General features: G+C 38.1%; 1 protein-coding gene across 4 annotated transcripts in view; it reads left to right on the forward strand.

The window, feature by feature from the left end:
- diaph3 (diaphanous-related formin 3) overlaps nt 1-25,237 on the forward strand; it is a 468,447-nt gene that overhangs the window by 165,312 nt on the left and 277,898 nt on the right. For all 4 annotated transcript variants that reach the window (XM_017699480.2, XM_017699484.2, XM_017699482.2 and 1 more), the window contains 2 exons: nt 4,919-5,251; nt 14,738-14,852. In XM_017699480.2, coding sequence (XP_017554969.1) covers nt 4,919-5,251; nt 14,738-14,852 — 448 coding nt within the window. The remainder of the gene's footprint in view (nt 1-4,918; nt 5,252-14,737; nt 14,853-25,237) is intronic.

Consider the following 25,237-nt stretch of genomic DNA (forward strand, 5'->3'; position numbering starts at 1 on the left):
ATACAGTAGCACATGTGCATGCAGATGATTTCAGGACATAGCTTTGTTCACATTTAATGACAGATTTGAATTACTTATCTGCATTAATGAGAGGCATCAAGTTACAAAAATCAGATCTGAGCCAAAAATCTGACTTACTTATGAATCTTCTAATGTGAATATAGCTTTAGAATCATCTGCAGCTCTGTTTATCACTGTAAATGTATTATTTTTTTAGGTTTCCTTCAAAATCTTTGAACTGTATAGAATATTTGCATCCTATTTGAATCATTTACATTTACAGCATTTAGCAGACGCTCTTATCCAGAGCGACTTACAAGAAGTCCTTTGTCTATCTAGAGAAAGTATCTTTGCTAGTTACTAATAGGTTAGACAGAAAGCTAGTCCTGAACTCAGATACTGCTAGACGCAAAGAGTCACTGTTGATACCCAGAGAAAAAGGAACAGAGTTGAACACAGAGCAGTGCAATGTAATACATTGTTTTATCATATGTATTGCAAAAGAAGTAGTTTCATATAATTTAAAAACCACGATTTTGATATCATAGAGTATAAGCCTTTCTGGCCTTCTTGTCTCAAGAGTCAGGACTTATTTTGCTGCCTGACCCTGGATATGTTAAAAACTAATAGCTTGGGATTTTGTCACTGCTTATTGATTGAGACATTCTGGATCTTGATTCTATTGTAAGTTGAGCTCATGAAACTATATAGTTTTCTCAGTCATTTTTAGACCATGTTCACTTTACCAGCTGAAGTGGCACAATCCAGCTGGTCAGTCTGAATGGTTTGTGAGATTCAATTGCCGGTTAACTTGTTTTCTACAAGGCCAGCTTTACAAATGACTTGAAGAGCAGTTTCAGACTGAATTCAACAATCAATAGAGCAAAGGGATTAAATGTCAGCGTCTTCAGTCTAAATGGCCTTAAGAGATGTCCTATTCAGTGGTTGTTGCTGTTATTGCTTGAGTGCTTAAAATGCTTGACATTTTATGGAACATTATTTATTTATTTATTTATTTATTTATCTATTTAAATTTGAGGCATCTTATTAGGTGATTGTTGTGTCTTGTGATTTGTCCCTTCTTTCTTTCCTGAGGTGGTTAAAGTTTTTTTTTTTTTTTTTTTTTTATCCCTGTGCCAGTTGATCTCCATACCCATAGATTGACATGACAAATAGGGCATCAGCTGAACAGTTTGCTTGATCAATTGCTTTTTGGCTCACAAGACCACCGTCAGTAGAGCCGATCAATTGTTAAATAATGGAGCCTGATGAGTGAAGTGAAAGTTTGGAATGCAGGCAGTTAAACTGATCCATCTCTTCAGGTTGCAATCGTTTGCAGCCCCACGAAACCGTAATCAGCCAGTCGATGTCCCAGATATATAGTGCCGTCATTCATTCCGCTTCTTTGCCTGTGAATTATCTTGAGACCGGCATGCGTAGTGTTTGAATTAGAGCATCTACGTGTTCAATAAATTCTCCCCTGCAGCTGTACTCCATTCAGAATGAATGGAGTGGTTACACCAGAGAGTTACGTATGGCATTGCTTGTTTTCGCCATGCGTTTGGGTGTTTGAAGTGGAGTAGTTTGAAGCAGGAGGGGGTCGTGCTCTTAATAATCTTTTAAGTCTATCCATCTGGTTAGTGCTTCTGTCTGAAAGGGCCCGTCTTTGATCTATCCATAATACACCCAAATAATTCTGATTTTTTTTGTCATGTTAGTGTAGCTTTTGAATCAGAAGTTATAATATGGCCAAGGTTTTGCTTTGACTTTAAAGGGAATTCCACTAGTTTAAAAAAAAAAGTGAAATGAAGTCTTTATGATATAACCAAAGTGATTCAGAGGGGTTTGAGGAGCAATGGTGCATTATAGAGAAACTTCTTAACAATTTTCTTTGTTGACAGGAACCAGGAGTTCCTGTCTTCTATGAAGTGTTCTATGTAATGTTGCTAATGGCAAAATAGGTACATCCCTGTGGGGACTATTTTGCCTTATAACGGTCTTCACCATAAATACTGTCAAAAAATACTTTTTAAGGCCAAAATAGTATTTCCAAACCATTGTAAACAATGTCTCAATCATCAAGCAACCCTATTGTGTCATAGCTTTGGTATTGTGCCTGCAATAACTAGAGGGCCCTATGAATAGCAATTAGATCATTATCTAATTATTAATGGTTATTGATATTTAATAATTATGTAATTTTGTGTGCATTTATTTCATTTGTGACATACATTTATGAAGACCTTTTAAGTGCTTTAATTATTTGTATAAGCCTATATTTAAATGTAATACATGGCACCGTAGATGGTTATAAATACATCCTTAACTTCAATTGCTAGTTTACAACAAGGATCCAGTTAATGATTATTAATGTTTAAGAAGTATACTTTAATGTTTAAGAAATATACATCCACTTAGTTATGATTGCATAACTAACCATTAAAGAAAGTTTATGCATCACAAAGACGCAAGATGATAACTAACTGTCTAGTCATATGAAATAGGATGTGAACATTTACCAATAATTTTTGATTACTTTTGTGCAAAAAAATATGTAATATTTCATATTGTATGAATGTGTTCAAAATATGGTCCTGACTTTTAACTGACTTGGTCTTTAGACTCAAGTCCTTTTGCATTGAACAACTCTTAACCTTAATTATGCTTTTTTAAAAACTAACAATTGAACATCCCATTTTGTCACTATCAAAAACAATCATAACATTATTAAAGTAATTGCTAAAGTAATTTACTAAATGTTTTGATAATGACTGTTTACAATTTTAACGTACTAGTACATCAGAACTAATTTAGTACATGTCTTGCAAACAAGGCTTCGAACAGCTGTACACAAATAAAATCATAACATTTTTCATTAAACCACATAAAAGTTATTTAATTGCAGGAAATACACTATATGGCCAAAAGTATTTGATCCTCTTCCTTCACACACACCTATGGATTTGAGTGACATCCCATTCTTAATCCATAGGGTTTAATATGATGTCGGCCCACCCTTTGCGGCGTTAACAGCTTCAACTCTTCTAGGAAGGCTTTCCACAAGCTTTAGGAGTGTGTTTATGGGAATTTTTGACCATTCTTCCAGAAGTGCATTTGTGAGGTCAGACACAGATATTGGATTAGAGGGCCTGGTTTGCAGTCTCCGCTCTAATTCATCCAAAAGGTGTTCTATTAGGTTGAGGTCAGGCCTCTTTGCAGGCTAGTCAAGTTCTTCCACACCAAACTCGCTCATCCATGTCTTTATGGATCTTGCTTTGTGCACTGGTGCACAGTCATGTTGGAACTGGAAGGGGCCATGCCCAAACTGTTCCCGCAAAGTTGGGAGCATGAAGTTGTCCAAATTCTTTTGGTGTGCTGAAGCATGAAGAGTTCCTTTCACTGGAACTAAGGGGCTGAGCCCAACTCCTGAAAACCAGCCACACACCATAATTCCCCCTCCACCAAACTTTACACTTGGCACAATGCAGTCAGTGAAGTACCGTTCTCCTAGCAACTGCTAAACCCAGACTCATCCATCAGACTGCCAGACGGAGAAGTGTGATTTGTCACTCCAGAGAACACGTCTCCACTGCTCTAGAGTCCAGTGGCGGTGCTTTACATTACTGCAATCAACGCTTTGCATTGCGCTTGATGATGTAAGGCTTGGATGCAGCCGCATTTTATGTTGCCTACCTCTTCGTGGCGGAGTTGCTGTCGTTCGCAGTCGCATCCACTTTGTTATAATACCACTGACAGTTGACTGTGGAATATTTAGTAGTGAGGAAATTTCACGACTGGACTTTTTGCACTATTTGTTCTATCACGGTACCACGCTGGAATTCACTGAGCTCCTGAGAGCGACCCATTCTTTCACAAATATTTGTAGAAGCAGTCTGCAGGCCTAGGTGCTTAGTTTTATAAACCTGTGGCCATGGAAGTGATTGGAACACCTGAATTTAATGATTTGGATGGGTGAATGAATACTTTTGTAAATATAGGGTGTGTGTTTCGGTAGGGATAGTTATAAATTACTCATTGTTTTTCAGACTTCGGGACACATTTAACAAACTAATGGGATGTAATGGACTCCACTAACGTGAAAATATGGGACAGCATTTTTTTTCTCTTTTCCTTTCTTTCTTTTTTTTATAAACATAAAATGAAACTCATTCAAATTTTAAAAGAAATAAAGATCTATATTAAAAAGTATTATCTAAAAAATACAAGTATTATTTTGACAAATTGCTATATAGGGGTTAGAGTTTGGGACAGTCACCTCAAATTGAAAGTAGCCTATTAATGATAATTTTGTATATATGTAGGTCATCGATCGATCATAACATAATCCTTGTAAACGACTAAGCTCTGAATACTTATTTGTTTTTTGGATTTGGTAATTTGGTAGGTCTGTTTAATGTTTGAATGATCACATATGTAAATAATTATTAACAAAATAAGATTTTTACAGTTAAGGACAATGGCTTGTTAGGGCCTTTTATTATAAAGTGTATCATAACTTTCTGTGAGCTTTTAGAGGCATTCAAACATCTTTTGACCAACTCTGACTGAAGTACCTCAAAAATTGTGTGTTACACATCAAACTGTTTTTAATGACTTTGTTCACATCTTCACAATTTACTTGTGCAGAAATTTAGAAAAGTTGCTTCAGTTCCCCTTTTTTCTTCCTTCATCCTCCGTCTCTCCATCCATCTCTCCCTCCGTCTCTCCCTAACACTTTAATCACAGCATATGGTAATCAAGTAGATCTGTCCTATTGTTTAAGCATTGACTGTATTGAGTTATAACTAAATCAGTTTCATGGTGCGACTTTTGATTATATCTACAACATTAAACATGAGTGAAGCATGTATGTATTATTTATTAACTTAATTTTCTTTCTCTTATTTCCTTGGTGCAGTTTGGAGCAGTGCCGCTGGGCATATCTACAGTACAGTCTGTCCCAGCCTTGTCATCTTCGTCATCTTCATCGTCTTTTCCGCCAGGCGCCCCTCCTCCACCCCCTGTTCCTGGAGGTCTGGCACTGCCACCCCCACCTCCTCCTCCGCCCCCACCAGGCTGTGCCGCCATGCCCGGAGTGCCTCCTCCTCCTCCTTTTGGCATCCCTCCCCCTCCTCCACCAGGTCTGGGGGGCCTGATGTCCTCCCCCACCCACCACGTGCTGCCTTTTGGCCTTCGGCCCAAAAAGGAGTTCAAGCCTGAGACTACCATGAAGCGCCTCAACTGGTCCAAGGTAATGTTGCTGTCTGATGGTGATAGGTTACAAATGCTACTGTATGTGTGAATAGGGAAGTGAACTGCAACTTGGTTGTCTAAACTGCAGAAACGTGTTAAAGCTCTTCATCCATTAAAGTATGGACTTTACATAATATATACTGTATGTGCATAAGTTAGAAACTGTAGCTCCAAACTTCTGAAACTACAAGGACCAAAAGTGTAAATTGCAGTGTTTTCCCACGAAGCATGACTGTACACACCACAAGTTTTCTTCAAATTTAAGCAGCACTGCTGTGTCTGATCCACTTGTACCAGCACTGCACATGCTAACACACCACCACCACCTCAGTGTCATTGCAGTGTTGAGAATGACCCACCACTCAAATAATACCTGCTCTGCAGTGGTCCTGCAGACTTTCTGACCATTGAAGGACAGAGTGTAAATGGGGCTAACAAAGCATGCAGTGAAACAGATGGACTACGTGCTGTAATTGTAGTATGTGCGAGAGCTCTTATGTGGAACGTGGAGCTGATAAAATGGACAATAAGCATAGAAACAAGGAGGTGCTTTCCAGCTGCTGTAATGACGTCAATTCATCACTGAACTAATTTGAGTCTGAAGTGTCATTTACAAACAAAACTGCTGATGCCAACAATATTAGTAACATCAACTAAATTAGCACTGGAGGACACCTTCAGACAGGAGGACAGTCTATAAATCAATGAACAGCAAACTACCAAAACGTGTATCATAGCGCTTTGTGAACGAGAGGCTACAGGAGACTTTGTATATGCAGCCGCTGCTGCTCTCATTAGAAGTTCTAAATAAAAAAATTTTTTTTTTAGGATCTATTTAAAATAAGACAAATGGGATTAATTGTAACTGGCGACCTGTCCAGGGTGTATCCTGCCTTCTGCCCGAAGACTGCTGGGATAGGCTCCAGCATCCCCCCGCGACCCTGACGGAGATGCGGCTTAGAAAATGGATGGATGGATGGATGGATGGATGTAACTAACTATACGTAGTAATGTGATTAATTGTCCGTCCATCCATCCATCGTCATCCACTTATCCGAGTCAAGGTCACGGGGGCAGCAGCCTAAGCAAAGAGGCCCAGGCCTCCCTCTCCCCCACCACCTCCTCCAGCTCTTCCGGAGGGATACTGAGGCGTTCCCAAGACAGTCGAGAGATATAATCCCTCCAACGTGTCCTGGGTCTTCCCCGTGGTTTCCTCCCCATTGGACATGTCTGGAACACCTCCCTAGAGAGGTGTCTATGGGCCATCATTACCAGATGCCCGAACCACCTCGATTGGTTTCTCTCAACATGGAGGAGCAGCGGCTCTAACTCCGAGCCTCTCCTGAATCGCCAAGCTTCTCACCCTATCTCTAAGGGAGAGCCCAGCGACCCTGCAGAGAGAGCTCATTTCGGCCAATTGTATCCGCGATCTCGTTCTTTCGGTCACTAACTAAAGCTCGTGACCATAGGTGAGAGTCAGAACGTAGATTGACCGGTAAATTGACAGCTTCTCCTTCATTACTGCAGTCGCCGCACCCATCCACCTGCCAACCTCTCACTCCATGCTTCCTTCACTTGTGAACAAAATCCTGAGATATTTAAACCCCTCCACTTGGGGCAAGAATTCACTTCCGACCTGGACAGAGCAATCTACCGTTTTCCGACTGAGGGCCATGATCTCAGATTTAGAGGTGCTGATTTTCATCCCAGCCGCTTTACACTCGGCTGCAAACTGGTCCAGAGAAAGCTGGAGGTCCTTGCCTGATGACGCCAACAGGATCACATCATCCGCAAAAAGCAGACGTGAAATCCTGAGGCCACCATACAGGACACCCTCCGCCACTTGGCTGTTCCGAGAAATTCTGTCCATAAAAGTTATGAGCAGAATTGGTGACAACGGAAAGCCCTGGCGGGGTCCAACCCTAACTGGAAACCAATCTGACTTACTGCCGGCTATACAAACCAAGCTCCTGCTCTGTTTGTACAGGAACTGAATGGCCCTTCAGTGATTGTAACTTATTTTACTGGTTTGAGAGCCCTAATAGAATTACACCATAATTTATAATATATAATATATAATATAATATATAATAATACACACCAAGCATATTGTATTTATATGATTTATTTGGCTGAAAATAAATTAATTACAGGACATGTATAACTGTTGATTTCAAGCACTCCACAGGTGACATTTCAGACAGTGAAAATGCAACATTATTTTGTTCCCCCTCTGTTTCACTTTTGTAAGCTTTCAAGTGAAAACACTGACTGATCAGTCATCTCTGGTGTTGACATGGTGATAATCAAACTGATACATCAGCTGTGGCCCTTGACTTTTTTGCAAAATGTCAAAAGCATTGGAATCTCCAAAAGCAGCTCAGACGGTGCTCAAGCATTCTAGTTGTAGAGTTGTAGAGTTGCGTGGTAGAGTATAAACACCCAACTCTCCATACTACTTTAATTTAAAAAAAAATGCGAAGTAGCCCACCCAGCATAACAATTTCCCTATTATGTGAAGAAAAAATGCCAACCTCACAGAATTCCCAAAGATTCACATCCAGTATGTACAGTTTTGATGTAAAAAAAAATCATCAAATTATTATGGCCTTAATGGAGTATAAGAGATATAGAACAAGTGTAAAATGCCAACCATTTCTCAGCTTCTTATTGTAAGCACACTCCACTTGAAACCATTCCACAACTTTACTCTGTAACCTTCGCACAAACTCCCTCAATGATGCTGTGTAAAGGCAACAACAATACAAAAAGACAGCTGTTAGAGAAGTGACTGTGAAGGAAACTTCTGCTGTTCGGTGCCAAACATCATTAAATACGAGCTCTACCTTCCCTGTAAAGGATCAAAAGCTATTGTCAGATGGCCCGTTGTGCTTCCTCAGCAGATGTTGCCTTGCATTCTCTTTGGAGTGATATTAGTTTGCAATATAACTATTAATATTTAATCTCTGCCCCCTTTGCAGACGTTATACAGATGTTCTTAAAAAGTTAGCCATATGTTTTGTCTCATCGGAAACCTGTTGGCAATTAACTGTTAGAAGGACACAGCTGTAGCCGTTGCATAAGACATGCAATATTCATGATTTCTATACCAAAACTTTAACCTCTCATTTAGCAAGAACTGGCGTTTCTACAGGTGAACTGGTGGATGGTGGGTTTTTGGAGAAGTAGGTTGCCTACATAGGGACTTCATTACATGCGCATAAGTAACTTATTTTTTCCTGTCAAGTTCCATTACTTCGTAAGTGTTGTAAAGGGGTTTTAAACCAGTACAATATAATTTATATGTCAGTACATGAGTGCTGAAGTATTACTTTTTAAATAGAAAAGATCAGCATTTTGTGTGGTTGTTTCCAATTGTCGAATGTCCTTTACCGCGATCACCTGGTGCCGATACTGATCTGAGTTTGGAAAGGTGTGACATGATATAACTGCCCAGGCAGAAACACCAAACAGTTTAAATTGGCTAAACAAATAGATTGCAAACAGTGTAGTCTCTGGTAAGAAACTTTAGTAGGGGGACCCCTAACAGCTTCTTCTAGTACTTTAATGTGGTCTGTGATGCTTGAGTGAGGAGGAAAAAAGAGCAGCAGTTTAATATTGTCTCAAAGAAGAAGAGTTGCATCTGGAGCCAAGAAATGGAAAAAAATATAATGAGAAGAACAAACTTTTTTTGTGGTGTTAACATTATATTTATTGTGTGTTGTAGCATGTTTGACAACAATAATCTAAGATCTGTCTAATGAAGCAGTCAACATGGCTGTTGAGACAAGCTTTCTGACTAATTTTCAGCTTCACAAAATCCAACAAATACTGACATGGTTAACTCGATTAACATCCATCTCTGTCAATCTAGATTTTGATACTTGGGCTGTGATTAATCTGCACGTGTAAGCAAGGTGTGTGGCAAACAGCAAATCGCAAAAGAAGTAAAATGGAGTCTTAATAGCTAAATAGGTGGAAATTCAATAAGAAAGCATAGCTGACGCCACTGCTACCAGGGTTAGATCTAACTGAGCTTAAGGTTAGCTGGGTAATAATAAATACTGCTTAGTTAGACAAATCACTGCATCGAGAATAGGTTATTTTTTATAATATCATGATATTTTATGATATTATGATAGTCTGTCTTTGGTTTTCTTACTAACTAGAGATGCAGCACTTGCTGTAGCAAATTGATTCAAGCAGTTAGTTCTTTGTAGCCCAGCAACTGTAAGTATGCTCGAGATACCTCTGAAAAACTACAATATGGCATAGCTTATTTGTAAATCTGAAAACCTGTCCAGTTCTGTAAGAGTTTGGTGGGAAGAGTCAATTGTTACTTATTTCTCAAACTGAAGACAGAAGTTAATGTGTGAAAGAGTGCATTACCAAACTATAAAAGAGTATTTCCAGAAGAAGAATTGCTAAGCCAAACTATTTCTTGCCATTGAGCTAGCATCAGCTCTGCTATGCTGGGTGAGACCCAGCCAACATGGGAATCTTTGAACATCACATTGAATTTCATACACTGAATACGATCATATTGACCTCCTTCGAATACTGTAGTGTACATGTTGGACAGCTTATTGTAAGGTTGTCTATCTGTCTTTGCCAGTTGTTAGGTTCTGTCACTCATGGTACTCAGTTGAATGATATACTCAAGCGTGGTATCTGGTTAATGGTGCGAAAAGTTAAAATGGTGTGTACTATACTTCCCTCAAAAGCAACATTAGTTTTTTCAGACCTTGCAAATAATGCTGTGGGTCAGATAAAGAAATCTACAGGACAGAGCAAAATATGCAACAAAATTTGACTTGCATTTTTATGTCATTGATCATCTGTCACTATCGGCCAAATTAAATGAATATCATCTGGTCACTGATGGCATATTTAGACTGAAAATCAGCCAGTTACAAAAGCTTATGCATGTGTCATGAAGTCCATATACAGGTAGCCTTCAAATAAAGTGTTAATGAAAAGTGTGTGCTCAAGCCCACAGAAGAAAATAAAAAAGATTGCTTGTCTTAATTGCATCTCGCTTGGTGCTATAAGCAAACTTGGTATCAACTGATGGCTCAAAATGAAACCACATGGGCAATTGCAGTTCCGATTTGTTGATGGGATCCTTTCTGGAATCTGCACGCTTGAGACGAATGATTGTGTGTGAGTGAGTTACAAACAACAGAACTGCAAACTAAAAACTATTTGTTTATACTCAGAACTTACATTTTTAAAATATCTACTAACATGAGAAAAGGAAGATTATATTTAACTAATGGTTCAGTAAGGACTATATTTATTTCTGAGTAAATTCTATGATTGTGCAAAAACACAGTGACATTGTCATCGATAAGTAAAACAGCTAAGCGTGGCAAAGGTGTGCAGGTGGTTCATTAGAACATCTTCAGCTCATCGATCCTACTCTCAATCTTTACCGTCTCTTTTGTCTTAAATGCAACACTCCATAAAATTGATTATCCCACACAGCACCCGTCTCGCTTGTTTCCATGGTTTCTCGCCACAGTAACACAAATCAGAATAGCCATTAGACACTGTTCCTTCCTTAGTGCTGAGCTTAAATACACTAATATTGCTCTGTTTCTCTGAGGCATCACACTGAATTACCTGATGAATATAACATTTTGATGAGCTGTTTTTGTTGTGTGAATCTTCATCACGACATAAGTTTTCTCTTTTTCCACATGCCTCACTGCTTAGAATTTGTTTTTGATGTTGTGTGAGAAGTGTATTTATTTTTATTATTAATTTATTTTTAAATAATTAAGTCAATTTTGTACTTGGAGATGGCTGAAATGATATCACTTTTTCAGTACCAATACTCCAACACTGAGTATCGGCTGATACTGATACTGGTATGATGTTTGTTCTGTAAACTTTTTCTTTTTCTTGTTTTTTTAAACATATTCTTTTAACTTTAAAACTACTAAGCTTTAAAATGAGTTAAACTTAATTGACATGCTTCATTTAAGCATTTCAGCATCTAAAAGTATCATGTCATGCTCAAACTACTCAAACACTCGACTAACACACAGGAAGGAAATATACAGCTAACAACAACAAAACCCCCAGTGTATGTTTTGATTCAGGCTCGTTGATTTGCAGGATTGGATGGTGTTCCATGTGTTTTTCTCTGCTGATATCCATCATTTTATCCTGTTATTGGCCTAATATTGAGACCTGTCAATACCAATGTGTCATCTCTAACTTTAATATCATAGCTGTGTTTATATGGTCATTAGCTTTCCATCTCTAATGTAGGGCCTGAATGTTGCTTAAGGTAGGTTGTTTTGTAGCACTTTACTTGACCCCTGCTCCATAACAGTAAGGTGAGTTGTCATGACAAGATTGTCATTGCGTCATGTGACCAGTGTCAGTAATTGTCATGCCATATACTGTGATGTATCATGCAATATTGGCTAAGTAGAGCACACAGAATAATGAACATGTGACATGTAGAATGTGCATTCTGACTAATTTTATATTCCAGTACTTACAAGTGTTAATGAACAGATAATCAGTTAACCACAATTACCAGTACAGCCAGAAATACATTTGAATACATATCTTAGTTTTCAAAAATTTAAGAAAATAGGGTTTCATGGCTGATGAGTAATGGAGGCTGCTTCAAATGAGCTAATGAGCAGCTAACCAGAAAAAAAAACTGGATGCCTTCCATCTCTTATTGGTGGTGATTTGTCCTCAGTGGATATGTGTCAGCATATTAGCTTGTCAAAGAAATCTATTTTTGCTGTTTCTGGACCTAGATCATATCAGCTCTAATAAAGAAATAATATATCTTTTCAGTCTCAGTCATGTCCTTCGGTCGTGATGTTGGCAGCACTGTCATGTTGTGTTGCAAAGTATATAATAATAATACGTACGGTGCCAACATTTGATGACCCCTGATCAAATTACATGAATTGTTGTTTTTCTAAGTGAAAAATATAAGTTTAGCATATTGGTGAAAAAAAAAATATATACAGCATAAAACTAAATCGTTTACACAGGCTATAAATTAGTTTTTTTTAATTAAATTTAGTAACCATTAACATACCTACCATAAGGATCGTCTTTCATTCTCTCCAAACGAAACTATGTAACAGTGCCTGATTAAATTGGGATATCCATTTAGCCCTAGGTTTTGATTGATATGTTGTCACTTTTGTAAGCAGTAGAATACATTGAAAATCAATAAATGACAAAAATATCCTCCCTACTAAGAACATTACTCTCAAGAAAACTAACACCTTGTCTCCCACCCCACCTCTCAATCAGCTCGCCTCCCATTGGAAGCACCGAAAACAGTCTCTAAATGCTGGGAATCATGAACCCACCAAATACCTCAATGTGGGAAAAAAAGCAAAATATTTTAAAATATTATAAAATATTATAATCCACTCCGCAATTGGGCATGTGCACATAAATATATAAAGTAGGCTAAATTACCATCAGTTTCCCTGACAGAAACTCTTCAATTGATCCTCCAAACAAAATAAAGTTGAGGGGCAGAACGGACCTCATATTCTTAAAAAAAAATTAACATGCAGCAGCAATAGTTATCATCAAAAACGTTCATCCAAGAGAACAGATATTAATGGGGAAAGTCAAAGAAGCAACTAGAAAGGGAAAAGGATCCCCTCTCTTCACTAAGAAGTCATTTCAAATGAAGCAGTGCACCTCAAGTCTTAATTCCAGTTCTGCATGGAACCAAACTGTTAATCTGAAGCCTTGCTGGAAAACTAAAAGAGTGTGAGAACCCTCAGTTACGGAGTTCTTTCACAAATGAAAGAGATCCCAAAACTGCCTGCGTTTCTGTAGAACGGACTCAGAATAGTCAGGAAAGATAGCAACTGGGCTACCCTGAAAATCGAGATGGGGATGCTCTCTCCTGAGACGTAGAATTTTCTCTTTTGTCTGAAAGAGATTAATCCGAGCAATTATAGGGGGTGGCTTTGTCCCCTCAGCCGGCCGTGGGCATGCGCTCCAGTGAGCTCGGTCGACTATGACGGGCAAGGAAAAGTTCTCATGACCAAGTAGCTTTTTTAGTGAACCCACCACAAATTCCATCGGTTGGCCTTGCTCTGCACCTTCTGGGATCTATTCCGCGACCTATTTTCCAGGTCATTGACCTTGCTTTGCAAAACTCACACTGTTTCCCACCTTGACGCATCTGTGTCTTGAGCGCGAGTCACCCGAGTCTCCTGCTCAGATGCTCGTTCCAGCATTGTGTTGAACCTCTCTGCAAACTCTGTCTGTTTTGCCTGCACAGCCTGTAAGGTTTGTTCGATAGAAACAAGTCAAGCTAAGATACTATTCTGTCCCTCCGTTAAAATCTTAGCCCAAGCTGGTGGAGGTTCAGAGATTGTGGCCTCAACTGCCTTTTCGTTAGCTATTGGAGACGCTATGTCGGACTGACCATGAGCCTCTGGAGACTTCTGTTTTGCAATCTTTGGCAACATTCACATTGGAAACTCGTTCAAACTGAAAACAACCACACTAAGGACATTACTCACTTACATCAAGGATGTAAAATTATGATGGGTAGCCAAAAAGTCATTTTATCATGCAAAATTGTGGAGCAGAAAACAATACACAACCTCCTCCATGGCTTCTCACTGGCGCCCCCACCGTGCACATTCCTAATGACATAGTTTTCATGGCGTAATACATTAAAATATATGCTTGACACTGTTACATTATCAGTAAAATCTATTATGACAACTCATTGGAGCATATGACATAAGGTATTGTCATTTTGATGTAGCGAGGTTTGAATAAAGGGTTTCCACTTGTTTTGATGCATTTTTTTTAGTGTTGTTCTTAAACACATTGGATGTTCATTCTTTATCATCCTTAATTCATTCATGTCCTCTTACTCTTGCACTTTCTGTCATATTCTTTTTGCTTTTTTTCCATATAGTCATGCTTGTTTTTAAACTGTGATTCTCAATATACCTTTTATTTCTTGCTTTCGGTGTGCCTGCTTTGTTTAGGTGTGTGCATGTGTATATGTGAGTAGGTAGAAGGGGCTGTGCTTTGCTGTTTGAATAGAGCACTCTTCTGTGTTGGAGTATGCTGAGAGCTATAGATGAAGCACTTAAGGGCCACATTCAGCTGTCATAGACATGGGTGTATACACCCGTCCAAGCAGAGGAGGAGAGAAAAGCCTTCTTTTGCAGTACAATATGAATATTTGAATAGATGTTCCGTTTTTTTCTAGAAGCCTCCCATGCATGGCTTGTATGTTTGAATTCTTCTTTTGCCTAGCAACCTCCCTTTGACCTCCTAGACAGATGTCGGAGGATGTGGAATGGCAGGTCATAATTTCCCTTCTTTTGTGTGCGCATGTGTGTTCTTGTGTAAATGCATGTGTGTCTGACTGTGTACATGCATTTTCACATACACATATGTGTATTTACGTGCTCATGTACTCATGCATCTTGATTGTCTGTCTGTGTTGTAGATCCGACCTCAGGAGATGTCCGAGAACTGTTTCTGGATCATAGTGAACGAAGACCGCTATGAGGATGAGGATTTGTTAGGCCGCTTGGCTCTTACCTTTGGATCACAGAGAAACGGTCAGTTTATCCATTCCCATACTCCAACACAGTTCCACACGCTTTCATATCTACATACTTGGACACATTCTCCTCACGCTGGCCCAAGTTGTGCACACACCACCAGAGCCCAGTAGATCAGCTCCATTATCTGTGCATGGATCATTTTACTTAAAGTGTCGGAGTTCAAAACACAGTTGGACTTTTAACTGACTTGGACTTAGCCTGTACCTTAATTAATTAATTATTGCTTAATGTTATATTATTATTATTATTATTATTATTATTACTATTGTTGTTGTTGTATATTAATGATTAATTATAATTATTTATTGCTTAATTATTGCTTTTAAAAGAGCTTAGGATTTGGGACAGACATAATAATAGAGTAGAAAGAACCCTATGGATGATGACATTTTAAATATTCTGTATTTAGCTTATTACTTTCACAATGTCTAAGGTCTGAATATATATATATATATTTTTAAACTAATTCGATACAGTGGTCCATATAGCCCTTATACATTGCCTGTCAAAGGTTTGTGGATGACTTTCCAAAAGTTGTGTTTGTCATACCACAACAAATTAAGTATTTAATACAGAGCTGTTAAAATCTTGCCATATTCTTTTGCAAAAGCAACTGTCAAAAGTACTACCTTGGAACAAGTGGCACACTCATTTAATGTGCTTGCTGTGATTTGAGCCCTTGTCAGAGCTCTAACCTTTCAGGTGTTTAAACCTCCATTGAAAAGATTTTAAAATTGTGCTTTTAACAATAGTTTGAACAGGCAAATTGTCATTCATTACTTAAGCAAAACCTTGAAAAACACTTATGAACATGAAACTGAGCTCTGCAGAATGTGCATAAATTATTAGAAAATAGTTTTATGTTAACACTAAGGCCAACCAAAAAAAGTGCTGTTTCTGCTATTTCATTTACGTCAGTACTCCTTTTTCTGAATGCTGTTGTTGGTTATATTTGGTATGTAAAGAATGTGATCTGACAAAGCCAAAAAATCTGAATTTTTTTGTGTATTTTGTGTCACAGCATTTTGTACAAAAACACGTGAAAAGGAATAAAAGTCACATCAGTTGTGCTTCACTCTGCTTAAACAAATCAGTAATAAGCACTTAGCGGTCAAATGTCCATTCTGATGGCGCTTATAAGCTCCCTTGTGCTGATCTTGTACAGCAGTAGAAAGCACAGCAATCACACAAAGCTCTGTGAAACTGATCAAATGGCTTTGCTGTTGCCAGTGGCACTTTCTTTTTTCGCTCATTTGAGTTCATGTGGTCAAATACAAAGCTGTTTAGATCGTCCAGTATTATTTTGCATCTGTGAAACTGAAAAGCTCATTTTATCCCCTTGCTGTGATGTCAGCCCCCATCAGCACTCAAAGCTTTCAGGTTATAAAACTGCCCTCGAGTCAGAAGATTTTCACAATGTACCTTTAATAACAGTTTGGAAAACAAAGCTGCCAAATCATTATATAGGTGAGATCTGCTCTTCTTGCTCAGGAGCATGAAACTGAGTGCTGGCTGCAAAATATACTCAAAGTTTTAGTGGGTAATTTTATGTTAAAACCCTTTATTGATGTTTTTTCTTACTTTAAGTACCCATATCATGGAAAAATGAGTTTTCCTCGCTCTAGGCTGAATAGGTTGGCAGATGTTGGTACTTGTGACATCACAGAAACAGTGAATTCAGAAGGGGCTGTATTTGCAGCTTAGTTTCCATATACGGACTGTAATGACTGGGTAGAACTATATTTTTTGATACAAAGCATCTAAAATAGCCCCTTCTGAATTCATTGTTTCTGTCCTGTCCCAAGTCAGTTTACTTCTGCCCACCTGTTCAGCCTACAGTATTAATATTGAAGTTCTAAGGAGCATTTCAGCTCTTAGTTCTTGTTGAATGAGTCACGACTCAAGCCAGTCGAAACAGACCTGATTTATCTAATATATATCACACATGTTGGAAACTAGTCATGTTGAAATGTATTACAACGATTTTTAAAATAAAACCACACATTATTACACAACTTAAAATACAAGAAACATATAGGAAATGGGCCCTTTAATTGTAAAGTTACAGTGAAAATTAAACAGTGACTAAATGACAAAAACAAAAAAAAAAGATTTCAGTGCAAGGCAAGATGTCCTCAATCTTATGACAGGCAGTGTAATTTCATTCACCCACCCTGATAGCACTCAACACCCCTTTACTTGCACCCCCATTATAAATTACCATGTCATAGACAGACAAGCCAAGCACAATTTGTTATAATCAAATATTTTCACATTTTTATGCTGTTATGCCGAGTGACATACAGCCAAAATGTGAGGTAGAAATCAGGATTGAAAAACTGTGACGTGCTCTGACTTTATAGCATCCTGGAACAAATCTTACAGCAGCTAGTGTTTGACTGAGGTGTGTCAGTGAGTTTGACTGCTTGTGAAGAACGCTCCTTTCTTCCAGTCTCCTCAAAATGACAGGATCCTGATTAGCCTGAGTCCCTGTAATTAAGCAGTGTCACACAGGAGGGGAAGAACGAGGGGAAAAAAAAGCACTCAAATGTGTGTGTTCTTCTGACAGTGAGGTACTAAAACAGACGAGTCTGTGGGCGTGTTGAGTGCAAGAGTATGTTTTGTGTACTCTTTTAAGCTATTAAAAATCTGCCTGTGTGTGTATTTGTGCCTCTGGGTCCTATTGGAATTACTCTTCATGTTTCATTGCCTTTTTAGGGATTTGTTGGCTGTGAGTAAAAAGATGTTAATTTGTTTTGGTGCTCTTGAATGCTGTTTAATACTAAAAATGGATTTTTCTTATGGTCATCCCCAATTGTTCCCACTAGCTAGTTTTTCCCCTGTCACACAATGCTACCAACGTGGGAGGGTGAAAGCTGCTTTGTGTGAGACACAAATGGCAGCTTTTCAAACTGCATGACATAATTGGATGACTCAACACACTTGGAGGAGAACACTAACTGCTAATTCTGTGACATTAGCTTACAGATGCCCATGATGGTTAGCGTCACGCTAAGTGATGGGGAACAGGGAGCAAGAACAATTGGGATTGAGCTTATGGTCTCATGACAATAGGAACTGTACTTAATGGATTAGAGGTGTATTGATAATAGGTATTTGTGACCATATTAGGCTGTTGTGGCATCAAAGCATCTGAACGTGGTTTCTCTAGTCAAAATTAGTACTTGACTGATATATCGGTCGAATGAAACAATTTTATTGATATCACAATAAATATTGCAGATTACACCCCAGTAATCCACCGTCCAATTAAAGCTACACTGTCTAACATTTGGTGGAAATGTGTGGAAGTAATGTCAGTTATGCTTCAGACTCAATTAATCTGATGATATCAAGTGCACTGAAAGGGTATTCAGTATTCAGGACTGAGTGAGGAATGTGTTTTCAGAGGATGAGTGAATTCTTTACTATTGTCATCATATCTTCATCAGTATAAATCTGATTTTGCATATGAGACCTAAACATCAAGCCAGACCTTCTTTTCGAGTCTGTGCTTGTGATGTACATAAAGACTTATGGTGTTCTCCAAAAAATTGAAATCTTAACTGACTCCTCTGGCTTTTAAAAGGTTATTTCATGCTTCACCATATTTTAGCATGTTTTTTTTTCTTCTGACTGATTGTTTCAAATTTAACAAAAAAGCAAGCTCAACCTTCATGAGGATCACATTATATCACAAAAATATCTATTCCCTGTGCTACAATGTATAAATATTAAATGGCCCATATCCTACATTTTTTTTAAATTTTATTTTTCACTCTTTAGGGCCACTTATTACAGTAATGTGGATTCATTTAACAAAAATTAGTTCATCTAACATGTACTTTTCAAAATTCTCTTTATTCCTTAAAATTAAACAGACTATTTTTGTTACTGTGCCTTTAAGACTGATATATGTAAAAGAACAATGTTCTCATTGGCTGCCCTGTATTGTGCCCTATTCAAAAAGCAGACCAGGCTGAAGCACTCCTTATAACTACTGTAGGCTAAATAGGCAGATATACAGAGGGATCCAAAAGTGAGACCACTGGTAAAAATGCTTGTGTTTTGCGTTCCTTTCCAATTAAATACAAAGGTTTTCATTGCAAATTAACATAATAAACATAACAAACATAACAAAAATAAAACTAGAAATTTTGACTGGATTACATACACTTCAGAATTTTTTATGTCCCTCTTTTGCATTATTGACAGGAGGCACTCAAGCTCAGCAAGTCTGCACAAAAGTCCACCTGAAAATCATTTGAATATATGTTGTAGTAGAAGGAATTAATCTTTTTTTTTTAAATTGCTTTAATTTAGTGATGCAGAAATAGTACAGAATTTCAAAGATTTGTTAATTTAAATTGTCATTACTTTTCTTAGTTTTATATATTTCAAGATCCTTAAATTTTGTGTTACTTCCACGTTTAAATGCCACATTTTTAATATGGTCTCAGACTTTTGGAATCCACTGTAGGTAAATGTGCTGTGTTTTTATGACATCACAGAAACAGTGAATTTTAAACAGGTTTTTTTTCTGCTTAGTTTCCATATATACATATTATATTCATATGCACATATTATATATGTACTGTAGTTAATATATAAAGTGAATGGTGTGATTTGAAATTGTATACATGTTTATATACTTTATTAGACTCTTATTTGGAAAAAGTAAGGACATTTCAGTTTTTCCACCTCTGACTCCTCTGGGACCTCTGACTCCTCCTGTCTATTCAAGTTTAAGAAGTGTGAAAATTGAGAACTGGCAAAGCCTTTTCTGTTTTTTCTGATGAAGTCTGTATCATGTAGTATTAAAAAGCCTAAAGCCTAAAATTCTACTTTATTAAATCACTGAGCATCACAAAAATTGGAACTTCACAGGAGTGCACAGCAAGAGTTTAACAGAGAACATTATCAAGAAAACAGTTCAGGGAAACATCCTCACAGGCTTTCAAAGTTTTTATTTTTTGTTGTTGTTGTTTTTTTTTGTTTGTTTTTTTTAAACCTGACCATGCTCAGTTTAAATCTTATATGTTGGGTAGTGTGTTCCCACAGGGCACATGACTTATGTTCACCATAGAGCACCTGCAGCCTCTTGTTACATGTATGTGAAGAAAATCTGATCTGTTCAAACAGAGCAGGCAATGTGGCCTTATACAACATATTTAAGAGAGTTTATGTAGAAATTAGTGTATCAGCAGGGGTAGCAAGGGGGAGAGATGCAGCTGCTCACAAATCTGTTTTGGCTTACTAGGCCCTATTTGAAAGTTTTGATGAAAAGTCATTTTTAGGTCAGGAAATTGGTGCGTGAATCCCACAATGCCATAGGTGACTTAAAAGCATTTACAGCACTGTTTTTGCTGTTTCATCCTGCTTTATTTCAAAATTGGGAAAAAAAATCTAAAAGTGTAGTTCTCTTAAATGGTCACTAAATAAATAAACACAGTGCATAATTTTCAATGCATTGTTAAATAAAGTGAAACCGTTGATACATGTTAAAGCGTTACTAACTAGGAAGAACGAGCTGGTTAGCATTAGCTTAGCTCGCATGATTACAGCTCTGCTCACCACATAACATCTTCTATTGTAGCTAACTAAAGCACATGATAATGATTCAATTCTAGTGACTGAAATCAACTGGCTACTGGCCCAAACAGTGCCACACATAACAGAACAGAACAGACTTGATTCTGACTAACTGATACTCTGCCTAATCAAATGTAAATGACAAAAACAAATTTGTGAGAGAACAAAAGTCGGGTGAGTGGTGCTGAAGTGCCAGAAAGCTGAAAGCAAACCTATTCTTTGGTGCTTGGGACTGTAGCATTGTGGCCACGTTGAAGATGGCAAACGCACCAAATGTGCTACCATCACAGCACAGGCTTGCTTCCAGCTTACTGATGCTAAAATTGCACCTCTTTGGAACATATCTGAGGATATTTTCTCATGTTAGGATTTGATCACGCTGTGTATTGACGTATTGACAGTCATTTCCACTGTACAGTCCATCTTGTTAGTGTTTCTGCCATCTCAGTCTTTGGCATCATACTCAACGCTTTTCAAGCAACCTCTGATTATAGTTGATTGTGTTTGAGACTGGCTTGTGGACAGCAGTTGCAATTAAAGTTGAATTCAGTTGTCAGAGTGGTTTGATATTAAATGGGCCATTCTAAAGAAACTTAATGATTCAAACTTGTCCACAGTGGTGGTGGTGGTGGTGATGGGAACCTGACCTATGAAACTATATTTAATGCGCAAAATGATTATGGAAGACGTTTTTGGCTTAAGTGTATTTTGAAAGTCAGTCAAGTAAAGTTAGTCTAGTCAAAGCCAGCTTGTCACTTGATTAGTTGGTCACATGACTGTTCTCAGTTGCAGGTTCGGTGTAATAAATGCTAGTAAAACATGATTGGTGACCAATAATGTCACAATTAGATAAACAGTACTTAAAGTTTCCATCTTGGAGAGAGAGGAGATCAGCCTTCACTGTCATCCTCTTGCCTCAGACCTGGACAAATCCACAGGTGTTTCTGTCCATCCATCCACTGTGAGAAGTCACACTATCAGCCTGAAATTATGGGTAGTTGTCAAAAAGTCATTACTGAGAAAAGTAAATATACAATAAAGAACAAGATTTGGAGTAGAATATCTGAGATCTGGTGGAGTAAAGTTTTATGTTCAACGATTTAAATGCTATCATGACCACCAGAGTAATTAAGATCTTTCTTTCTTGCTTTCTCTACTCTCATTAGTCCTTCTCTAATGACTCATTCACCTTGTTTTTATTCATCCAGATGTGTCACTTTACTCGTTTCTCCCCCTCCAATTATTCATTCTAACATTGTCTACCTGTCACTGCTCAGGGCCGCATGCAAGTCTCAACACATGCACACACACTGAGGCACAGAGTCAAACTTATGGTCTTTAGAGACCATGTGTCACTGTACCTTGAATTATACACACAGTTTAAATCTTCAAACAAGACAAATGGCGAAAGCTTGCTCCCTCGCTTGCTTTTACAAGGTAGTCAAACGTTTTAAAATGTTAATGTAATGCGCTGAGGTGGAGCAGTTGTTTTATTTTTACACTCAGTAAATCAGGCTTTAATTATGTTAACATTCACTATTCTCCGAACTGTGAGTGCGCTGCTCTCGCATTGGGGATAAAACTAAAGTTACTGTACAGTTTTCATGGAAAAATAATTTTTGTGAAATCATCTTCCAATTTCAGCCCTTCAACACGGCTTCTGCTCCTTCAATTCTGGTTTTAAACACTGTGCACGACTGTAGCACCTCTACGCAACTTTTCCTTTGTTCATAATTTAGTTCAAATGTAGGTAGAGGAGGACCCAAGAGGTTACTAGGCGTCTGCCATTCAGAGGGCTGTTGGATCTTTCCCAGCTCACACTTAAAAATAGAATTTCCTCTTTCTCTCTGCGCCCTTGAACAATGTTAAAGGCTGTCGAGTCTTTTGTTTCTGTTTTATTTCTTAATTTTCTGTGCCTAGCATTTAAAAATCTTCTCTTGTGGCAAGTCACAGCATTTCTCTCTCTCTCTCTCGATCTCTCGCTCTCTCTCGCTCGCTCTCTCTCGCTCTCGCTCTTTCTGTCTGTCTGTCTTGATTTCTTTCTCTTCATCCCTTTCTCTTTTTGGTCGGTCTCTCTCTCATCCTCTGTCCACCTCTCTTGCACAAACTCTGTAATTTACTCTCTATTTCGTTCACTTTCTCTGTCTTTCTCTTTCTTTTTCTTGTTCTCTGTGCCTTTCTTTAAGTTTCTTGCTTTCTTTCTCCGACTCACTGTATCACTCTTCTTTCTGTCTCTATCAATCACTCTATCTCTCTCACACACATTATATTTCTCACTCTCTTCCTGTCTGCCTATTTTTCTTTTTTCATTTTCTCTTTCCATGTTTCTCGTTCTCTTTCTCTTCTGCCCTCTCTGCCCTCTCTCCATGTCTGTCTCTTTCTCTCTCAATATGTACTTTCTCATTTACATCACCATTCAATTGATTTCCCATAATTGCTGTGACATCTGGAGCCCTATTAAACATTAAATCAGAAGTATGAAGACTCTTTGCTGCTGATGCATGCATTGTCACAACACCGGTCTCCCTAAAGATTACGTCATCTAATGACAAGGACATCACTAAAATAGCAGCAGTATAAATGAAATTGAAGCAAAATATCTGTGGAGAATGTTTACTAGGCCTGGATTGGGCAGCAGGTCTTATCTCTTTACAGAAGACCAGGAGATCAAGCATGCAGTCAGGCGCTCAGCAGCCGAGCTGTTACTCAATTACCCTGCTCAACCAAGCAACAAGTTAAAATTATCCATTAGCCATTAAAGAAAGCTATTTTGGTCTTCATTTGGCTGGTGCATGTTGGAATAGTGAGTGAGAAATCTGTGATGGGTGGGTAGAAAAGTTGGACTGACTCACAGGTCTGTAAATTGCACACTTACAGGTGTTTTAAAACAATATAGAAAAGTAAAGAACTTAAAAAATGACAGTTATGACCAATACACAATCCGTTCTGTTTGTAATATACCACATACATGACTTTGCACACACTGAGCTTTGTTGATCTTACATCAGTAACCATTATTGCATTGATACCAGCAGAAAATGCTGGATTGGATATTAGAGGGTGAAAAAACTGAATCTGCTCCAAATCTGTAACAAGCCTTTTCTTTCCATGAAATAGCATTTATTTACATTTGGGTGTTGTGGTGTTGTGGGGTAGTGTAGTGTTTGGGTAGTTTGAGCAAGAAAGCCTACTTTTAAATGTTCAATGTTCAAAAATTTGTGAAGTGTATTAAAAGAGCAATAAGTAAGATGAGAAGCTGCTAAATTTATCCTAAATCGGGGCAGCATATCACCAGAACGTTCTAGTGTCCACTGCTAGTATAAGAAATTCCTATTATAAGGAAATGCACAGTTCCTCCTCCTCTCTCTTCACTCAGAGCTTTGAATATTCCCTCTGAGCAGTGCACTTCTTTATCTGCTCATGTTGAGCTGATGGCAGCCTCTACACTACAATGACTCACTGTTGCCTCTTGGGTGGTATTATGAGACAGGATGGGCCGGGGCTAGCTACTTAGCGTGCTAACTTCAGTAGATATCTCTGCAAAACGATGCATAGACGTCTTTGACATGAAGTCAAAACTGTTATGTCTTCAAGTTTGGTTGATAATGTTAGCTACTTTTGGAATGCTTTAAACTAAAAATCTTACAGATTGTACTGTTAATGAAAAGTAGCTCCTTTTAAAGAAAAGAATCAGTATTGGTGCATTCTAAGGAAAAAGGGTACTAAACGGTCACTGGAGTTGTATATGTAAACATGTCAAATGCTTGCTTTTTGCTTTATAGCAAGTCTAATAAGGCACTTTCCAGTAACTTTACAGAAGGAAAAAAAAACGCTCTTAACTTTGAATGAAATGGTGTCTATTCTTCTGCTGCAGTCATGATGACATTGTACCATATTGCAAAGGGTAGCTGGCATTATGAAATTCTGTTACCCAGTTTTCATTTTAACTTGGTGTGCATACCCATGGTGTTATCTATATGGCACTTCAAAAATAAACAGTTACGTTGACCTTCAGTTTGTTGTTATAACCAGACTAATCAATTGACATGTATTGCTAGCTCTTGCGTTCAGATATTTAGAGAGTATAACTTAGTGATTTACTAATCATCTAATGAACTATTAGATTTAAATGTCTCAACACTTTTTTTTATGTTGTTACGAATAAGCAAGGACATAAAAGAGCTATGGAGGTGCCTAGGCCAATAATGCTGAACATATGTAGTTTACCATCATAAAATAAAGAAGTGGATATTCTACCCGTTTAATGGATTTATTTTCTTATTTCGTTAGATAATAATAAACAACCACTAGAAACATTTGCATTGTTGTATTTACAATTAGAAGAATTTACAACCGTTTGTCACTGTGTTTGCACACTGTGACCTCTGCATTTAACCCATCCATGCAGTGAAACACCCACATACATGCACGCTAGTGAACACACACACTAGGGGGCAGTGAGCACACTTGCCCGGAACAGTGGGCGGCCCTATCCACGGCACCCGGGGAGCAATTGGGGGTTGGTCATGGACTGTCAGCCGAGGGGATCGAACTGGCAACCTTCCAGTCACAGGGCTGGTTCCCTAACCTCCAGCCCATGACTGCCCCCAGTCATATATAATTATTATTATAAATATTATTAAATACTAATATATAAACTTACTTAATTCAAACTGTTTGATATGCAATGTTTGATGGAAGGCCTTCACCTTTGTGGTAATAGATTTTATTACTGATTTAACTCACCCAAAAACCCTTCTCCTTTTAGCATATCTAATTTAAACACT

The sequence above is a fragment of the Pygocentrus nattereri genome, chromosome 15 (assembly GCF_015220715.1).
Source record: "Pygocentrus nattereri isolate fPygNat1 chromosome 15, fPygNat1.pri, whole genome shotgun sequence".
Taxonomy (NCBI): Eukaryota; Metazoa; Chordata; class Actinopteri; order Characiformes; family Serrasalmidae; genus Pygocentrus; species Pygocentrus nattereri.